General features: G+C 35.2%; 1 protein-coding gene across 1 annotated transcript in view; it reads left to right on the top strand.

Annotated features, from left to right (window-relative positions):
• The first annotated feature begins 576 nt into the window (after positions 1 to 576).
• The window catches only part of ZBTB41 (zinc finger and BTB domain containing 41), a 48,101-nt gene continuing 26,652 nt past the window's right edge, over positions 577 to 22,025 (top strand). The window contains exons 1-3 of the mRNA XM_044674911.1: positions 577 to 1,708; positions 17,046 to 17,253; positions 18,671 to 18,740. Coding sequence (XP_044530846.1) covers positions 577 to 1,708; positions 17,046 to 17,253; positions 18,671 to 18,740 — 1,410 coding nt within the window. The remainder of the gene's footprint in view (positions 1,709 to 17,045; positions 17,254 to 18,670; positions 18,741 to 22,025) is intronic.

Raw genomic sequence — 22,025 nt, 5'->3', positions numbered from 1 at the left:
CTCCTAGGGAGGAGGGGACTAGTCTGAGGAGACAAATGTGTTGAGGCCTTCCCCCACCCCCGACTCCTCCTGGAAAACTGTAGCGGTGCGGAGGACCTTGATGACCCAATCAAACACTGGACCCCCGCCCCCAGCCACACCCCCTTCTCTGAGGGCTTCTCCCTCAGTTGCTCTCATCATCCCATTCTCCTGTGAGTATTGCTTGGCAGGTGTGAGGGCTCTGCCTTGTTTCCTTTAAAATTGTTCTTTTGTCAGTATTCTCGACTTCTCCCAACCTCTTCTCTCTCTCAGCCCTAAAAATGTTAAAACTCTTATGTGTGTAACCTGTAGGCTTTTTTTGGGGGGAGGGGGGGTTGTTTCCTCGTTCATTTAATGATAGACAAATGAATGGAAAGCATTTTGAACAAATACACTTAAGTCGCTAGCGGGGATATGTTATGGGATTCTTATTGTTTTGCAGACCATGAAACCCTTCCTCATACCTCTCCAAGTGTTACCCAAGATCGAAGCTAGTTATCCTTTTTAAGTCTTTTGAGACACTTATGAAGCTTCTTGTCTTGAAATTGCATTATTGCAATGAAGAAAAGGAGAAAGGTTACTGCAAATTTTGACGAGAAAATCCATCTAGGCTATCATAAAGACTCTTCTGATGGAAATAGTGCAGCGGATAGTGACCAGGTGACCTTTAGTCATTCTATAGAAGGATCTGCTCCTGAAGATCTTCAGTGTTATCAGCAACTTCCTCCATCACCAGATCAGAGAAAGCTTCTGAGTTCTTTGCAGTATAATAAGAATTTGCTGAAATATTTAAATGATGATAGACAGAAGCAACCATCTTTTTGTGACTTACTCATAATTGTAGAAGGAAAGGAATTCAGTGCACACAAAGTTGTTGTTGCTGTTGGCAGTAGTTATTTTCATGCTTGTTTGAGCAAAAATCCAAGCACAGATGTTGTCACTCTGGATCATGTAACACATTCTGTTTTTCAGCATTTGCTTGAATTTCTCTACACATCAGAATTTTTTGTGTATAAAAATGAGATACCTCTAGTTTTAGAGGCTGCAAAGTTTCTGGACATTATAGATGCAGTTAAACTGCTAAATAATGAAAATAATTCTAACTTTCCTTCTGAAATAACTGAAAAGGCATCACCAGCAGAAACTCTAAGTGAATTGGCTGGCAGATTATCTAATAGTCATCAGTGCAAATTCTGCAGTAGAAATTTTTGTTATAAGAAATCTTTAGAGAATCATTTGACCAAAACGCATAGATCCCTATTAATAGGGAAAAAACATGGGTTAAAAATGCTGGAAAGAGGTTTTTCAGCAAGAAGATCAACAAGGAATAGAAAGTGCCCTGTAAAGTTTGATGAGGACAGTGATAATGAAAATGAAAGTGATGAAATAGACAATTTTGATAAAGACAATTTGGATAAGGTCACTTTTGATACAGAAAAGTCAGATAAAAATGATTCTGAGGATGCTGGAAGTGAGTACAATGCAGATGCAGAAGCACAGGAGGAAGAGATGTCAGATGATTACTCTGAGGGGGAAGAGCAAAGTGACAAAGAACATAATACAGAAGAGGATCCTGAAACTGCTGATTCTGCAGGAAATATTCATGAAGGGTTAACTCCAGTGGTCATTCAGAACAGTAACAAAAAAATACTGCAGTGTCCTAAGTGTGATAAAACGTTTGACCGAATAGGTAAGAAACAACCCTCTCATATTTCAATGCTGTTTTAACTTTGTAAATTTGGTTGATTCATTGTGAAGTTTAAAACTATTTTTTTCTTTTAGCATGTGCTTGATTAGGGAAGACATTTCTTACCATTAGATATTTTTAAATGACTCATATGCTAGCTTAGAGCAAGTACTTTATTTTCCCTGTTTCTTCAGATCCCAAAGGTTAACATCCTTCTCTAATATTCTTTGCAGTTATTTGATATGAAAAATACTATTATTATTCTGGATTCATTTAATTATGTCTCTCAAGTGCTTGCTCAGAAACCGAAAGCAAACCTGGAAATGGGACTACTGGTTTTGTATAGTTAGAGAAAACTAATTTGCTTTAAAAATACTAGTTAAAGTAATTTATAGGTAAGCCATCCCATTTATTCCTGCTAACAAATATTCATTGTTCAAAGAACTTTTCTAGGCGAGGGAGGGATAAATGTAAAGATGAATAAGACATAGTTTTTACCCTACAAGAGATAATAAACTAGTTAAGAAATTAAGAAGGACACATCTATTTAAGTGCATAGGAGAGATAAAAATATAATATTTAAGCATCTGAAGTAGCTTCTTTGTAACTGTTGGGTATCCTGGAAAACTTCATGTGAGCCACCATTTAACAATTTTTTACTTTCTCCCTTGTTGAATTCATGATTCCAAGGTATATTTTCCCATCTCTTAAAATGCACTTTCTTTAAATAACAAAAAGCAGAAATTTTTTTGTAAGATTTATAGCTGGAGTCCTTAGTTCTTATTTTGCAGATGAGGAAAGTGAAACCCAAAGAAGTGAACTTAGAGCCTGAGATTAGAATTGAACCTGACTCTTCTGATTCCAAGTTCAGTGCTCTCTCCAATGGATTAGACTGCCTTTATATACAGTAATAATCCATGTTATAGTTATATGGCTTATGTGAAAATGTACTAGTTAATTCTCTAGAGGGATAATTAGTATTGAATTCTTTATTCACTAAATTTTCTGATATTCAACATGATTTAAGAATGGGGTGTTGTCATGATATTGCTGTGCTGTCAGGTCACAGAATTCCAAATCTTTATTTAACCACCTGTGCTTATAAATGGATATCTAATTTACAAAGAATGAGAACACAAGAAAATACATGTAACATTAAAACACTAAATATAATTTTAGTTTTGATTTTTCAAAAAGTATTTAAGATCAGTCTTACAGAACTTTAGAGACATCATTAAGACCATCACTTTATTGTATAATAGATTATGGAAAATTCCAATTAGCAGTGATTTTTGGATGAAAGAAAACCAGATAAACAACTTTTGTAGAAAGTATCAGTTACCAATGATTGATGGATAAAGATAAACCAACTTTGCTATTCTAGTCAGGGTATGAATGATGTATAGAATTTTAAAAAATTATCAAATTTAACTCATGGATTAGTCATTTTGAGTTGTTTTCTGTTTATTAAAAGAATAATTTTCTGATCTTTTTTGTGAAAGCTTTTACCACTGAGTATTTTTAGTTAAATGAGTTAAAAACCTCTATTTCTAAACAACTCTTACTTGGGCAGTTGAAAAATCTGTTTTGTTATAACATATGGTGACAGCAAGAATGCTGAAATGCATTTCAACCATGTAAAGTTAATACTATACCATGAATATATCTCTGGACATTTTGTAAAGTTGGCTATTATTTGTCAGTTTTAATTGGCACTCGATTTTATAAAATGCTGATAACATTTTAATATCAAAATATGATATAACATTTGAGATCTGCTCACATTGAACCATACTGTTTCTATAATTTTCTGCCTGCCATCAATTCTTTCAATCTCTTTTCCCACCGACCACTCCCTTTCTCCCAAATGCCTTAGTTTAGATGATACATAGATATAGATATTTACAGCCTTTATTATTTAGTTAATTGTGGACCTGAACCTGGAACTTCACCATAAGAAATGTATTGAAGTCAAAATACTGGTGTCATTGGACTAAAGGACTTCCCCAAGCTTCGTTATCTAGTTTTTTGAATGGAGTATATGCTTCTTTTACCCAGTCTAGCTACATTCCAAAGTATAACTATATCTAGGCTTATTTTCTCTACCATAACTAGGTTATGGCCAGACTTTACATTGTGAATTATAACCAACAAATTGACCTTCTTGTTCTTACTCCATCTGTGCTTTTTTATGTTGGAAGGACCCCAGAAAAATTATGATCAGGCTCAGAAGCATTAGCTCTTAATATACTAGGACCGTAGTCTTTTATTTCACTCATCTGATTCTGTTTCCCCTTCTGTCGTAAGCAACAGGTGTAGACATTAAGTGTCATACAATTATGCCTTTCCTCCAAGCTTATTGACTCATATCTTAACCATCTTCTGAAATAGAGAATGCCTTATGACTGTCCTGTAAATGCTTTGAAATTACTATAACAAAAACTAGTGGAAAATAAAAGCCAGAATATGGACAGGCATGACATACTGCCAGTAAGTAAATTATATGGTAAGATTAGTCACAGAATTTAAATGCAAAAGCTAACCTGAGGTTAGTTTGGTGCCCATAAAAGAGTCAGTACATATTATTCTGATCTTTCCATCTCTACTGGTAATTTCTATTTCCTGATTTGCCAGAAAATATTCTCTGCACCAGGGTCAGGGAAGTTTAATATTTGAGTACATTTATGATCTAATTGATTTGGATGTTCTTTACATTGATATAGATCAAAACCTAGCATATCCTTTTTTAAGTTTATCATAGGTGACCCCAAGATGTTTGAGGTTTTCTTTGATTGTTCCATTTATTTCTAGTCTCCTGGTAGTATTCTCATGTTATCCATCTTTCTTTTTCTTGTCTCTTGATATATGGCCAACTCCTTTTTTTTTTTCAGTGACATACTTTACTTCTTTTCATCAAAGTTGCATATTATGTTTATCAGTCTGCCATAGACCTGTTATATGACTACCTTGTCTCATCCAAACCAGGATCATGTCTCATGGCCTTAAAGCAACACTAGCAGAATATTAGTATTAAAAACATGGGATTTCATTTATGAAAGAAATTTGAGGTCATTGAGTTTGCAATTTCCTAAAAGCAGTCTAGTCTGCTCTTCTTGTTTATTTCTAGACCCAATTTATCTATTGGTAGTGCCAGCTATGAATACTCAAGCTTGTATGCCCTCTCTTTCCCTTCCTCTGTCTCTCACACACATATGCAGATTCACAGAAATATTGTATTTATCCTACTGTTTCTTGTATTTATACAGAAAAGTTTAATAGAGAAAGTATGTATTTTAAAATTTGACTCCTTTATTTTCAAATATAACTACCTGATAACTTTATTATAATTTCTTCAGAATGGTATTTTAGATGCTTTATTTGTTTATGCTTCCTGAATAAGATAGCAAGGGAAGATGGATAATTTTGAATTTAATGAAACAATATTTGTAAAAATTGAGATTAAAAATATAAATATTGTTTTAACTAATTTTACTTTTTTAAGACACTAATGGAAGGAAATACCATTAGCAAAAAATTTACTTAGACTTTAATATATATTAAGTAGCTTTTCTTATAAAGATGTGTCATGTCAGTGTTGTCAATCTTATTTAACATTCTTTTTTTTTCTGTCAGTTTGGTCACACATTTTGTCAGGTAGGAAATTCTATTTCAAACGAAATACATAACTTCTAACTTAAATGTCAAAAGGTTGTGTGGAAAGAAGAAACAATTTTGAAGATTTGGAGAGTTTTGAAATTGTGACAAAAGCTAGAGGTTGAATTTGGAGAGGAGAAATTTTTGGGAAAACTTACAGAAGTTGGAGGTGGAGGATTCAAGTATAAAGATCTAAGAAAGAACTAAAGAGGAAGACTTGAGGAAGAGACAGATGACAAGTACTCAAGGTGAAAGGGGAGGAAATTGATATGGAAAGACAAATTGAAAAGTCAGCATAAAAAGTTAGTCAAAGGGAAAAAACAATGTGGCCATCAAGGTGCTAAAGAGGTATGAAGGAAAGTTATAGCTCCCGAGTTAAAAATTAAATAAGCAGTTGGCTTTAGAAGTTCTCCAGGACAACTAATAGAGGATATGATAAGTCAGTGTGATGTAGTGAGTAGAACGTTGAACTTGGAATCAAAAAATCTGTGCTTGAATTCTGCGTCAGACACATTCTATGTAAACTTGGGCAAAGACACTTAACCTTTCTAGGTTCCAATTTACTAATCTCTAAAATGAGGGGGCTGAACTTTGTGACCTAAACTCTCTTTTGTCTTTAAATCTATGATCATATCACTAAGGATTCCCTCCAGAAAGTTTATAGAACAAGGAGAATTTTGTAGAAACCTATGAAAAGCATTTTTCCTCTCATGGCCTGTGAATCTTAACTGTGTTTAATGAGGTGATATTCTTCCTTGAATAAATGGGGAAGAGGCTTGAGCACTTCACCACTCTAGGTTATGAGAGAAGATGAAGTGGTCTTTAAAACAGACCAAAAACCCAAGAATGACTTGTATCATAAAAATGGAGGTTAAAGATTTGAAGCAACATTGAGGGTGAAGACCTGTGCTAAGAAGTTTTATAGTAGTATAAAATATCGGAAGAAAGTTAAGAAGGACCATTGAACGTTTTCTGATATAAGGCTCTTTCTGAAGAGAAGGAGAATGAATTCTTAGGAGGAAATTGTGCTTAATTTCCAAGAAGTGATAACATGGATCCATGACTGATATCAGGTTAGAGAAAGATGAGAAGTGGTGATTTTCCTCTTTTTCTGAGGAATACTGAGGCATATGAAAAGTGCTAAACAGGGTCTGTCTTCCCCATATTACTAGGATGTGACATGGAAACTTCCAAGACTTCTCAAACCAGAAGACCATTGGTGATTTATAATTATAATATATAATAATATTACAAGGATTCAAAATGGAATTTCTAAAGATGTAAAGTCTTTGGCAAGAAACTAAAAGACCCAAGGGGCTTGGATGATAGTTTCATAACAGTTATAGATATGAGGCAAAAGCTTCAGAAAAGAGGGAGGTTTGGGAAGTGAGTAGGAAGATAATGTCTGAGAATAGGATTTTGATTTCTGAACCATTGCTTAAGTTATAGAAATGACATGCTCCTGATCAGAGATGAAATGTGCCTAACATTTTTCCATTTTTCTTCTTGCTTTTCCTGAAGTCTGAAGGAAGAATATTGCCTAGGCAGAACCGCCAGGTTTAATACTATAGAGTAGCTATGCCAGCCAGAAATTCACAGGAGGCAAAAGCCAAGGAAGGACTTACACATACACAAAGTATGAGTTAAAATTAAGTTGAACCAACGACCTTATTACAAAAAAGGCAAATATGTCTTCATGGTTTTATCTCTGAGACTTAATAGGATGAAATCTATGTCTGGACTATGGCTCTTGAAGAGTACACATTATTTGAAAGATATAAAACTGGGAAAAGCAAGAGTAGTAGCGGGTTGAGCACAGTGCGTGGTAGATAATAGGTACTTAATATATGTTTGTTGGTTGAGTTGTATTTTTCTTTAAGGAGACATACTAATGAAGAAATGGAGCAGGCAAGCTTATGGAAATGATTCAAGTGAAGTAATAGGAAACAGAAACAAGAGTTTCTCTTATTTGGGTTATGTTATAAGTTACTTGTTCAGAAAAAGGGAATAGACAAGTTTAAATTGGGATAGGAGAAAGTTAAATATTGCCTTTATCTGCAGAGAGAAAGAGCTGAAGATCTGCAAACCAATGGTCAACTCAGACTTCAATTTCTGGCCAGATTCTAGAACTGCCTTACAGAGATTTTTTTGAACCTTTAGAAAAGGAATTGTAATAACAGAGCCAACATTGCTTTGTCAAGAATTGACTTCATCATGCCAGACTAAAAATTCACGTCTTGAGAGGATTGACTAGACTTGCAAGTAGAATGTTATAGACAATTTACTTAGATTTCAAAAAGTTACTTAGCAGTCTTTCATGCTATTCTTATGGACAGAATGAATAGATGTGGACTAGATTATTGTAACATTAGACAGATTTGGAATTGTACATGCCAGGACCCAAAGAGTAGTCTGTTGTTTCAAGTGTCACTTTGGAATGAGTCTAGTATAATGAGCCAGAAAGCTGAGAAAGTCATAGACGGCATACTTGTCAAATTTGCATATGGCATAAAGCCAAGGAGGATAGGCTACACTGATGTCATTGTGCATTGTTGGACTAAGTATTAAATTAAAATTTAATACAAAATACTACACCTTATTTTTAAAAGATCTCTTGACTGGTAGACAATTGGAATGGGGAGGCTAGATAAAAATTGGACTGAAAAGGGTTTGAGAGTTTTAATAGAATGAAAGATTAACATGAGTCAGCAGTGTAGAAAAAGTCTACCATGATTTTACTCTATTAAGAGATGCAGTGTCCCAGATGAGAGGTATGATAGTTTCACTACATTCAGACTTAGTTCAACCATATTTGAGCCACTTTGGACATTGTTAATTAAATGATCATTTCATCCTCTGCTGTGCTTTCCTTTCCTACCTCAATTTTCTATCTTTTCTTCATTTAGCTACCAGACTCTAAAATATTTGTGTTTTTTACAGGCAATATTTACAGAAAATATTTCTGCCTCTACTTCCATTTCAGTTCTTTGCATAGAGTATTTTTTTTTTAAATCCTTGTACTTCGGTGTATTGTCTCATAGGTGGAAGAATGGTAAGGGTGGGCAATGGGGGTCAAGTGACTTGCCCAGGGTCACACAGCTGGGAAGTGTCTGAGGCCAGATTTGAACCTAGGAACTCCTGTCTCTAGGCCTGACTCTCACTCCACTGAGCTACCCAGCTGCCCCCTATAGAGTATTTTTTAAAGAATTTATCAGTATCCTCATTACTGCTAAATACAATGATCTTACTGCAGATTTTGACTTTATCAGTTTCTCCCTTTTTATACCACTTGATTATTGTTGTCTTCTGGTTCTCCTGCCTGTTTTACTACTTTCTGGTTTTCTTTAGTAGAACCTAATCCAGGCACACAAAATATGGCAGTACTGTATTGGGCCCATTTCTTTATGTCTGTCTTTGCGTGTGTCTCTCTCTAAGGAGAGAAAAAGAGTAATCTCTTCAGCTTTGATGGTTTAAATTTTTGTCTTTAATCAAATGACACTGAAATTTCACAAATTTACTTGCCTTTTCTCTACTTACACCATCACCATTGATGTTGAACTTGCCAATTAAGGCCTCTTCTACTCTAGCCCCAATTCACCTTTCCTTACTCAAATTATAATCTTTGTTATTAGCCTTCTTTAGCTTATCTTGGGCTACTGCACAATTACAAAACCTGCCACTGTTTTAGGAAATCATTCTCTCCTAGTTGCTGTCTTTATGAACTTATATCGCATCTCAGATTTCAGTTCTTCTAGAATTCTTTGCTGATCTCTACCTTTCCCTTCTAACCAGCCTCCTCAAATTACTTTGTCTCTGGTTAGCTTAATAAATAAGTCCTGAGTAGACTATAAACTCCTTGAAGGCAAAAACTGTTTTGGTTTTTAAATGTAGTAGGCACTTAATACATGTTTGTTGAATTAAAGCCTTTTCATCTTTGGGCTTCAGTTTCATCAGCTATAAAATGAGGTTGGATTCCTTTTTGAGATATTTTCTGTTTCTATGGTTTGCCCTTTTGATTTCCAAATTTAACCACTTTTGTATATGTTAAGTTTACTTTGATGCTTCCTTGCACTAGACCCCAGCAAGGAGGGAAGAATTTCAAGTCCTCAACTATATTAGGCAAAGAAGAGTAATTTTGGTAACCTTAGTGTGGTTGGATGGTATGTAACATATGTATTCTAGGGCCAAATTGGGAACTATGGAGTTCTGTGCCTGGAGTCAGAAAGACCCATTGCATCTTTTATTTTTTTAATTAAACCCATGCCTTCTGTATTAATATCAATAATAAGACAAAAGAGTAGCAAGGACTAGGCAATTGGGTAAGGTGATTTGTGAAAGGTCACAAAGCTAGGAACTGTCTGAGGCCAGATTTGAACCCAGGCACTCCAGGCCTACCACTCTATCCACTATGCTACCTAGTTATCTATGCTACCTAGTTGCCCCTCCCTTCATTTGCATCTTATGGATGATGCTTTAGTTTTTTTGCCATTTCATCAGTTCTTCCATGATCACACTAAAAAGTAGGAAGACCTGCAGAGTCGACTCCAGAATGGTCTTAACTTCAGTCATTTGCAGACATCTGCAAAAAACTTTATAAGAATTCACTTTACCTTTGTCTTAATTTTCTATTGCCATCTTCTCTATCCATCTCTTACTTTTTCCTTTGAAATAGCCTGAATTCTTTCTTATTTTCAAGACACCATGTTAACATTTTCAAACGGTACTTCTGGCCAAGGCTAATTCCTTGCAGTTCATTTTTTAAAACAAGTTTTCATTGTTATTTTCTGTTTCTTACATTACCATAACTAGCCTAAATATCCCTTTCCTCCCTCTCCCAGGGTGTCAAACCTTATAATTAGTAATGTTTGAACAGCAAACAGGATTTCATATTTGATTATACTGGTGATAGGGAGCCATTGGAATTTTTTTGACTAGGGAGGGCGACTTAGTTGGACTTACACACTAAAGAAAATCACAATTCCATAATTTCTTACAGCACAGTAATATTCAATTATATTCATAATTTGTTTAGACATTCCCCAATTGATAGGCATTTACTTTTAATCCAATTCTTAGCTATCACAAAAAGTGATGCTATAAAAATTTAGAGTATATAGGGACTTCCTTATCAGTGTTATAAGTCTAGTAATAGAGACTAGTTCAAAGAGTATAGACATTTCTTGTCACTTTCTTTGCATAATTCCAGATTATTTTCTACAATGGTTATACCATTTTAGCTATACTATGTAATAAGGTCCCTATTCTTTCACAATTCTTTCTGCATCAGCTGTTGCCATTTTGAGATCATTTTTGTCAATTTTCAAGGATGAGTGAGGTGAAATCTCAGGGTTGATTAAGGAATGTTATGTGATTCGTTTTAGTTAAAATTAAAATGTTACTTTCCCTATCGCTATTTAAAATAATTATCCTCAGTTCAGTTTTTGATATATATCTTCATTTAGAAAGGTTTTTTTAAGTACATATATGTTAGGCAACATGCTTAACATGAGATTATAAATATTAAGGAAGCAAGACTGAAGATAATCTCTCTTCCAGGAGGGGCTATATATGTATATTCATATATGTATGATATATAGACCACATTATCATAATTATTTACTTAAAGGACATAATAAATATAAGAAAACTTTTAAAAAACAGGTAATGTTTTGGGAAATAGCACAGCTTATAGAAAAATCAACCAATAAACATTTATTAATTGATTATAGGAGCAGCTAGAGTAGCATTGTGGATATAGGACCACATTAGGGAAAAAGAAGGAAAAAAAAACAGAGGAATTGTTGTCTTGGGTCTGCAGTCCAAAAGGGTTTCAGTGGCACAATATTCATCCCAATACTCCCATGTTTGGCAGACACAATCCCAGGCTTGGAAGTCAATGCTGAGGATCTCAAAGCTGGCATTTATTTTCTGGATAGCTTTTCTTCTGCCTGTCTCCAGTTCTGCTGCTTCCCATAGTGGCTATTGGTCCTCTCTGACTTCCTCAGCCACTCTGATTCTGGAACATTCTTCCATGTGTATGTAAATAAAATGTTTATACGTATTTGTATATCATTGTGCAATTTATTATTTATCGAAATCATTACCTATGGCAGCAATGGTGAACCTTTTAGAGACTGAGTGCTGTGCCCCCACCCCAGGCAGTGGAGGGAAGAAGCACTACCTTTGGGCTGCTCCACAGAGGGGCAGGGCATGTGAAAAAAATGTCCTCTGGCATGTAAAGATATGGGGAGGGGAGCAACTTGAATTGAATCCCTCTGGCTTTCTAGTAAGGAACTCTGACATGCATACCATAGGTTTGCCACCATGGACCTATGATATTAAACTTTCAGACAGAATTGAGCTTGTTCAGAAGTGTTAAATTCTCTTGGGTTGACAGGCTAATTACAATATGAATGACTGATTTGTTAGTTTGTTTTTAACAGAAGTTGTTTAAGAAGGAGTTTATCTTATGCTTTTGCTTTTAAAAAGTGTGAAAGAAATTTCTAGTTGGATTGATTTTATAGCATTGAATTACTATGATGGATCATGAGTTTTTCTTTTGAGTAAGAATGTAAAAACAAATTGCAGTTTTAGTTTCTCTTTTTGTTTCTTTTCCTATGCTAGATTCCTACTTTGGAAAGGCTATATATCAGGTTTCTTGATCCTCTAAGCCAGTAATGGCGAATCTTTTAGAGACCAGTGCTGGGCCCCACCGCCAACCCCCTGAGGGCCATGCCCATCCCCCTCCTCACATGTTGGGTATTCTCCACCATCCCCCACCCCCCCCCCCCCCCCCCCCCCCCCCCCCCCACACACACACAGGAGAAGGGAAGAAGTGCTCCCATTGGGCTGCTGGGGAAAAGGGTAGGTGAAGTAAGGAATGTCTTCAGTGAGTATAGAGAGGGGGAGGGGAGAGCTAAGCACTCCACTCCCCTCCAGCTCTGCTGCCTGTGAGCTGCACACACCTTACCCACTGTGTATTCCCATTGGGCTGCTGGGTAGAGGGTTGGGGGATGTGTAAAAATGTCATTAGACACAGTGGAGAGGGGTAAGGGAGCAGCTCTACCCAATTCCCTCTGCCTTTCTAGTAATGAACTCTAGGGGGTGGGGAGGGAGGGTGGCTGAGTGCCCACAGAGAGCTCTCTGAGTGCCATCTTTGGCATCTTTGCCATAGGTTTGCCATCACTGCTCTAGGCAGTGGGGTAAGTTCAAAATTCAGATGTATATTCAAATGAGAATGAAAACAATTTAAATGTGACTAAATATCTGTCTTTTTTTTCCTTCCCTTCTCTCTCCTTACTTCAATCTTCCCTGCATCTAGTTCTTGATAGTTTAATATTAATAATATTAATTTACATTTGCATGGCATATGACAGTTCACAAGATCTTCCCTCATTGTCTCAAGAAGGACATAGTATAGGTACTATTACTGGTTTACAGATAGGGAAGTGAAGGACTCTAAAAAGCTTGTCCAAAGCTAGACCTCAATCTCATAACCCTATGTCCAACACTTTTCCCACTTTATGAAAGTTCTCTTACATTCAGAAGTCAAATACAACTTATTTGAATATTTTAATTTTGCTTTGATAATTTTTTTAAACATTTTTCCCTCAAAATTTATGAACTTAAAGACAAGATAAATTGACCACATCCTACATGGTGATGAACAGAAAAATAAAATTGCACATGAAACCACTGATCTCAATTATATAAGTACAAATTTCTTTTCTTTTTGAGAAAATATTAAACCTATAGCTTTCTCAAAGCTGTCCTACTTACCTTTGCTTTTTTCTTGTCTTCCTTATCTTCTCTTTACATAAAGATTCTTCAATTACTATTTTCTTTTTTAAATTCCTATTCCTTTGTCTTTCTACCCTTCCCCCATCAAAAAATCAAAACACAACAAAGCATAAAACAAAGCCTGAAAATGTATATCTTGAGTCTTCTCACTTTTCTGTTAAAAGATGGTTAAGATGTTTCATCAGTCCTTTGTAATCATAGGTCATTGTTTACATTCAAAATTAACAAATATTTCAAAATTATTTTTCTGAATAATGTTTATTATCTCCAAGTTTTGCTCATTCCACTCTGTATCAGTTAATACAAATCTTTCTAGGGTCCTCTTAAACTGTTATTTCATCATTACTTATGGCACATTATATTTCATAGCATTCATGTAACATGCTTTGTTTATTCTCAGTAGATGTAGCATCTACTTCTTTGTTACTACAAAAGAGCTGCTATAAATAATTTTGTATATAAGGATCCTTTTCTTTTTTTTCATTTCTTTGGGGCATAGGACTAATAGAAGAACAGCTATGTCAAAGGGTATGCATAGTTTTAGTAACTTTGGTTCCAAATTGCTTTCTGGAATGTCAGCCCAAATTGCAGCTCTACTAACAGTGAATTAGTGTGCTTGTTTTCTCAAAGTCCCCATAATTATTGTTTTCCCTTTTTATAATTTTTGCCAGTCTGAAGGTTGTGAGATTCAGATGCTTTTATGTGCATTTCTCTTATTAGTGATTTGGAACATTTTTTTCATATGGCTGTTGATATCTTGGATTTCTTTATTTGAAAATTGTCTTTTCCTATCCTTGGAACATTTATATCTTAGGGAATGACTCTTGTTTTTATAAATTTGAATCTCTATTTCTTAGATTTGAGATTTTTATCAGAGAAACTTTGTTAAGATTTTCCCCCACTTGCTTTTCCTCTTTTAATTTTTGAATCTATTTTGCTTATTCAAAAAAAAACCTTAATTTTTGTACTATCAAAATCATTCACTTTACCTTCTGTGATCTCTGTCTCTTATTTGGGCATGAAATATTTTCTTATATTATTCATAGCCTGAAAAATAATTTTTCTTGTTCTCCTACTTTATGATGTCACCGTTTATACCTAAATCATGTATCTATTTAGAGCTTATTTTGATATAAAATGTGAAAAGTTTGTGCCAAATTTCCACCATATTGCTTTACAGTTTTCCAATAATTTTTGTCCAATAGTGAGTCCTTAACACCAGTGCTTCAAAAGGATAGTCAGACACTATAGTTAGGCTCCTCTCCCTTCTTTTTTTCCCCTCTTCTCTCCACCTCCTCCCTTTTATCCATCACTTTCCTTGCCCAGTAAACTGGGTTAGCCATTGGTTCCATATTTTTTTATCCGCTCCTCTCGACTTTTTTTTATGTAGTTTTCTTTTGCTGTTGTCTTTTCCAAGAAATTTTCAGTTGCATTTAATTTTTTTTCCTGATTCATGGGCTATAGCTTAACTTGTACCTTATTTATTTTATTGTGTTCCTCATAAATATAAAATTTATGAAGTACTTGATTCTGAAATATTCTTTAATGTCCAGTTTCTATGATGTTATCTTTGTATATCTTCCTATTCTTTTCCTCCCCTTATTATTCCTTTTTTTTTTAAACCCTTACCTTCCGTCTTGGAGTCAATACTATGTATTGGCTCTAAGGCAGAAGAGTGGTAAGGGTAGGTAATGGGAGTCAAGTGACTTGCCCAGGGTCACACAGCTGGGAAATGTCTGCGGTCAGATTTGAACCTAGGATCTCCCGTCTCTAAGCATTCCTTTTGGAAGTAGTAGTTCATGAGGGAAATAATATTAGATGGAAGCAGTATGTGGTTGGGGGCACTTTGTACCATAAATCACAAAGCCTGGTTGTTGTATTCCTTCTCTTACCATGGTTTTAGTCTGCATTTCTAAGACCATATTATATTATATCAATGTTATAGTGAGGGGTTATTACAGTAAGACAGAAAAGGGTTACTAATTAACCCCTTATACTTCTACTTGTCATGGAGTTGCAAGTGGTACCTCATTAATCAGGAACAAGTAACAGGACATGTTCATTGCTCCAATGTGGTTAAATTAGAGAACAGGATTTGGAGGACTAAGAGGATTGAAGGTAGACTAGAATGGAATGTTACCAATTGAGAATGGGAGAAGATTGCTTAATAGGTACAAGGTCTTAATAGGCCCATGGAAGAACCTATAGAAATAACTGTTCTCAAATTTTTCTAAAGGTTACTTTATACAGCAGGGATTTTAAACTTCTGCTCTGTAAAACACAGACACATATAAATATTCTAATATATTGGTTTGCTTTGTAATGTCATTTATTTTATGCATTTAAAAACTTTCTTGGAAACAGTCTTATAAATTTAACCAGACTGTGAAAGTGTCTCTGACACAAAAAAGCCCCAAACCCCTGTTTTAGAGTATCCTTTGCAATTGTATATGTAGGAAGAATAAAAAGTGAATTTAATTTAAATTAAACTTGTCTTGATGAATTAAAAAAATTTAAAACACAGAAAATTATGAAACCTCTATATTCCATGAATTTAATGGTCCAAGTCAGCTTTGGACAACTAGGCAGTGTATGGTAAAAATTATGAGTTTTGGTCGCCAGGAATTGATTACTTAATTCCTAATGAAAGACTCAAGTCAGAATGACTTTTATGGTAGTTTATTTACAAATAGGAAGAGTGAAAGTAGAGGAAAGAGAGAGAGATAATTACTCCAGCCTGGTCTGAAGGTCCGAACTAGGCAGGGCTTCAGCAGGCCCAGCAAAGGGGGACACAGAGGTTAATTAAATAAGGCTTCTAGCCATGAGGCCTCCTCCAAGACGAGAGGCCTCTTCGGAGGCTAGTGCCTCCAGAAAAGCCAAGGAAAGGGAGTCAGCCTTTCACTCACCTACATGACAGTCCAAAAGGAAGCAGTCTGAGGTCTTAAGCCTGAGCTCCTCCAAGGCCAAGTTCAAAGGGCAAAAAATCTCCCTCACAGGAAGTTACCATCATACTTAAAAAGATAGTTCTTTACATCATTTCCTGTGTCCACCTTCCAGTTTAACGTGGATAGAAGGTAGCTTTAACCTTGCTTTGGACTGCTCAGGGGACAGTCACAGTTGTTTTTGATTTGTCACTCTTAGCACACGTGGCTCATAGACCTTCTTCCCTCCCAAACCTCACCCCTCTGACCCCCCCCCCCCCCCCACTTAGTCCTTAAGTGGGGTGAGGTGTATACATTCCTGGTGGCTAAAGTCTAAAGAATAAACAGGGGAGAGATAATTCCATCTTCAGAGTGGTGAATAAAAATTTTATGGAAAGCCTGTTTGTAGTGTTTACATACGTTATATTTCAAAGGGTATCTTTTATTTGACATCAAGGAATTCAGTTAGAACAGCTATTTAGTTAATCCACAAATTTCCTGGAACCATAATGTTTTGTAAGTTGATGAATATGAATGACTTCTTTGATTTTTACTTTTGCTTTTGTTTGGGGGTGTAGTATGAGGAGAGGTGTAACTTTAATTTTTGAGGTTTGCTGAAGGCAAAGATGGTTTTGTTGGGTTTTTTTTTGGTTAGTATTTAATACTATATAATGCGAGGCAACATAATGTAAAGCATGATAAAGAACTGCCCTCAAAGCTAAGAAGACATGGATTCAATTTAACATCTTGGTGTTATAGGTAACTAAGACTTAAATTACGGAGAAGGGACTTAACTTCATTAGAAAGAAAATATTTCCTCATTTGGCAGTTTCTTCACCAGGAAATTTCTTATACTAATGAAATCAGATGCTTACACTTGATTATAAATTATTTTTTTATAAATAAATCAATAAATTCTATGTAGTAAATTAGATGAATTAATTTTTGTCTCTTTTTTATTATAGGAAAGTATGAAAGTCACACTCGTGTTCACACAGGTGAAAAGCCTTTTGAGTGTGACATTTGTCATCAGCGATATTCAACAAAATCTAACCTAACTGTTCACAGAAAGAAGCACAGTAATGAAACAGAATTTCATAAAAAGGAACATAAATGCCCATATTGTAATAAACTTCATGCAAGCAAGAAAACTCTAGCCAAACATGTTAAAAGGCAAGTATTCACTTTATTATCTTCAAAAATGGTATCCAGATGTTGTTTTTCTGGGGATGCAAAAATTGTGTGTGTGTATGGATCTTTGCAAAAATGAAATTTGAAAGGACGGAGCAAAAAGAATGATTGAATATTAAAGTTTTTATTTATCTTTAATCTGTGTTTCTTAGAGATGGAAATATAGTTTGTTTAAGTTGATAAAGAAATTTTAACCTGCAATGCGTAGAAATGGTATAAAATAGTGGTGCTAGCTAACATTTATATGTGTCTTACTATGTTCTAAGCACTATGCTAAGTGCTTTACAATTATTATCTTCTTTGTTCCTCACAAAAATCCTGGAAGGTAGGTACTGTTGATATCCCTATACAGATGAGGAAAACTGAGGCAAACAGAAGTTAAGTTACTTAGGGTCACACAACTGTTATATGTCTGAGGCAGGATTTGAACCTCAGATCTGCCCAACTCCACGATCAGTTCTCTGTTCATTGTACCATCTAAAGCTTTGAGAAATGCAAATTTTGGAAGAGTCCATTTAATTTTCTATTTTGGTTAAGTTGTTTTGCTTTATTGCCTAAAGGTAGGGTGTAGCATTTCCATGAGTTAGCTACATTTAGACAGCATCAGTATGGGTGTATTTTAGCTTTTTAAAAATTGCACAAAAATCTAGATCAACAGTATTTACAAATAACTGGATTAATTTTGACAAACTTTAAATCCATATTATTAGACAGGTACTGTACTTTATGTTGGGTATACAAAAACTACTACTTCTTGTTGATTTGTCTTCAGGTGTGTCCAACCCTTCCTTACTCCATTTGGCTTTTTCTTGACAAAGACATTGGAGTGGTTTACCATTTTCTTTTCCAGCTTCTGTTAGGGACAAGGACAAGGAAACTTAGAAAAATGTGGTTAAATGACTTGCCCAGGATTATACAGCTAGTAAATTTATGTGGCCAGATTTGAATTTAGATCTTCCTGGCTCCATGCCTAACACTGTTATCTACCACCTAGCTGCCTTAAACAGTTTTATAAAAACTAAATAGTTCCAGCTCTCAATACGTTTATATTTTATTCATGTTCGTGGAGGTTTGTTTTGCTTATGCTTATACTGAGAACTATTAGGTGAAATGACTATGTCCCATAAAATGATGTTTAATCATAGCAGATAGTAGCTAATTCATTGATTACTATAAAATATTGGTTTATGAAATCTTAGTGTGTTTTCCCTCTTCAAACATATCTTACATAGTAAATTGTGACTCCATTAAAATTTTATTAAATACTAATGTGTATGCATGTATTTTGAGTGAAAAATTAATCCTCGATTCTCTTTGTTCATTAAGAATATTCATATGAAATGCATTATTTTGATAAAGGGGATAATCTTTCCAAATCATCCTTGTTTTTCCATTGTAGATTCCATCCTGAGAATGCACAAGAATTTATTTCCATCAAGAAGACTAAGAGCGAAAGTTGGAAATGTGATGTAAGGAGCTTATTTTTTCTTTCTTTAAAAAAAAAAAAACCAACTATGCCTATTTACTGCCCTTTTAGGGTAGTAAGATAAATCCATCTTTTAAACAGAAATATTCTTCCAGGAATATGCTATGGTTTTGAATCTTAGAACACCACCACCTCTGAGGAATCAGAGTTGCAGATGACACAAAGGGGAATGGAGAGATGCATTTTTCCAGTCATCATCTACATGCAAGAAACTGTATAAGGGATGTCATTGAGGTACTGTATTATCAGAAAAATTGGTGGCTAGGGATAGCCTGAGTGCTCCATTGATACACAAAATAGGAAAAGATTCAGAGGCAGGCCTCTGACATGTTAGATATTTTGTGGAGGAATTATGGAAGAACATGAATATCTATTACAGTGGAAGAAATGGTATGGATAGGTTATGATTTTCATTAATGAAAGGAACACTCACATTAAAAAAATAGACTCTTTGAAATACCAAAAAGCTAGGTATCTTTAAAGGCAAAACTTTTTACATGGGTCTGGGGCTTATTGACACTTTATCAAAATAATGCACATAAATTATTCCATTAACTGTATTCAAAAGAAATTATATATATCAGTTAGTCCATAAACATATATTAAGTGCCAATACTGTGTTAAACATTGAGGTACAAAGAAAGATGAAGGACAATTTTTGCCTTCAAGGAACTCAGTCTAAACTAACATGCTAATGACTATGTTCAAACAAGCCTTATACAGAAAAAGATGGAAATAACAGAGGGAAAGTATTAGAATTAAGAAGGATTGAAAAAGGATTCCTAGAGATAGTATGATTTTAGCTAGAACTTGAAAAAAGTCAGGAGAGCTAGAAGTTGGAGATGAGGAAGGAGAACATCCCAAGGATGGAGGACAGGAAGTGAAAATGCACACGCAGGGAGAAAATTTCTTGTTCAAAGAATAGCAACTAAGACAGTGTCTCTGGATCACAGTGTATGGATGTAAGGAGTAGACTAGAAAAGTATGGGAAAGGGGGAGAGTGGTGAAGGGCTTTAAATGATGAAAAGGATTCTATTTTTGACCTTGGAGTTGATAGAAAGTTATTGAAGTTTTTTGGTGGGTATGGGGTATGTGGCGGGGGTGGGGAGGTAAGTGAAAGAGAAATAGTCAGACTTAAGCTTTAGGAATGTCCCTTTGACAGCTGAGTGAAGGATAGAGTTGAGTGATAGACTTGTGGAGAGATGAAGCAGCAAGCTATTGAAATAGTAGTCTAGGCATGAAGTGATAAAGGACCTTCCTGCATTGGGGTAATGACAGTGTCAGAAGAGACCTGGAAATATGACTTAATTATCTATTACATCTTATATTTGATTTGCAATTATTACAGTAGGTCGTTTTAAGTATTTAAAAATTACAAACCCCAGGAGCCAAATGTATTTAATGCTGAATAAGGGAAACAGCATTTCACTGATCTTGGCACCATCATTTGACATCCTTAGAACTTGGATTCCTTTTGTGTAAAACAGTAATCATAGCTGAAATTTACATACTGCCATAAAGTTTGCAAAGGTTTGCTTTGCATACATTAACTCATTATATTCTCAAAATAATCCTGTGACATAGTTGCTACTATTATTCCCATTTTACAGATAGGAGAAACTAGCTTGTAATTTTATTCACCTTGAAGAATTTCACCTTTAAGTGAGTTGCCCAAGTTGCATAAAAGGATGCAGCAGAATATGAGAGGTCTTCTTTACTGTAAGGCCAGCACTCCTACAGAATCACAAAATTTTAGATTTGAAAGCGGTTTCTCGGTGGCTATCTAGAACATAACTGGACAAAATCCCCAATAGTAGTAGTAGTAGTAGTAATATTTTTAAAGTGCTTTGTAAACCTTAAAAGTGTGTGTGTGTGTAGATAGATACCTGTTAATAGTTAATAGTTGTCATTTATATAGCACTTTTAAAGTTTGTAAAGCATTCACATTTTTTCTCATTTGATCCTCGCAATCCTTTGAAGTAGGTGTTATTATCCCCATTTTACAGATGAGGAAACTGAAAGAGGTTAAATGTTTTGCCTGAGATCATGAAGCTAGTGTCTAAAACAGAATTGTAGGTTTTCATGATTTCAGGTCTAGTTTTTTATTCATTATGCCACCTAGCTGCCACACCTGAATAATGGTCATCCAGCTTTTGTTTAAAGTTAAAATCAGACAAACTCTATTAGGCAAAATTCACTATATCCTAAAGTATATGATTACATCTTTGATTTGCTTTGATTGTTGGAACTTTTTTATTAGTGGAATGCTAAATCTGTCTCTTTATGGCTTATACAAGTTGCTCCTCATTCTGTTCTTTGGGGCCATGTTGAACAAATCTCATCTCTGTTCCATGTAACTGTCCTTCAGCATCTTGGAGGTAGTTATCAGGCTACCTGGAGTCTTCTTCCTGCTGAATATCTCCTGTTCTTTAGTCAGTCCTTGCATGGCATAAACATGAGGTCATTCACCATCTTAGTTTCTCTCTGTCACAATCTTCAGCTTATCTTTATCCATCCTCCAATGGCACCTACAAAATTGAGCACAGTACTGCTGATGAGGGTCAATCATGGCAGAGTACAGCCCAAGTATTGCCTCATTATTGGAATCTATATTTTTTAATGCAGCCTGAAAGAGCTTTAGCCTTTTTTGGCAGTCATGTCATGCTGCTTACTCCTATTGTACTTGTAGTTCACTAATTTTTTGAGGTGACCCTGTTATAGAACCCATGATTTCTCCATTTTATATTTCTAAAGTTAATTTATAATCTGAGTGTATGACTTGAAATTTACTAGGAATAAATTTAATGTTATTTTATTTGGCCTGGTTCTCCTACATAGTAAGGTTAAGGTGTAAGAAAAGTAGAAAAAGGTAGGAGGAAGGCAGGTTATAAAGGTCTTTGAATGTCAAACAAGGGATTTTATATTTGATCTTGGAAGAGACAGGGAGTTACTGAGTATGGGAGTAAGATGATGCATTTAAAGAAGATCACTTTGATGGCTGTGTGGAGGATAAACTGGAATAGGGAGAGACTTGAGGCAGGCAGACCCATCAGCAGGCTATTGCAAGAGTCCAGGGCTGGAGTGATAAGGTCCAACACTAGGTTAGTAGCAGTGTTAGAGGGGATAAAGGGGCTCATATGAAAAATGTTACAAAAATAGAATCAGCAAGACTATGCAATAGATTGTAAAGAAGATGAGAGACAGTGAAAAATCAAGAATAAAATGAATTTGCAAGTTTAGATGAGTGGGAAGATGATACAGTAAGAAA

This window comes from Gracilinanus agilis, chromosome 4, assembly GCF_016433145.1.
Source record: "Gracilinanus agilis isolate LMUSP501 chromosome 4, AgileGrace, whole genome shotgun sequence".
Lineage (NCBI taxonomy): Eukaryota > Metazoa > Chordata > Mammalia > Didelphimorphia > Didelphidae > Gracilinanus > Gracilinanus agilis.
The sequence above is the reverse complement of the archived record's forward strand: the minus strand, read 5'-3'. Positions and strand labels throughout refer to the sequence as shown.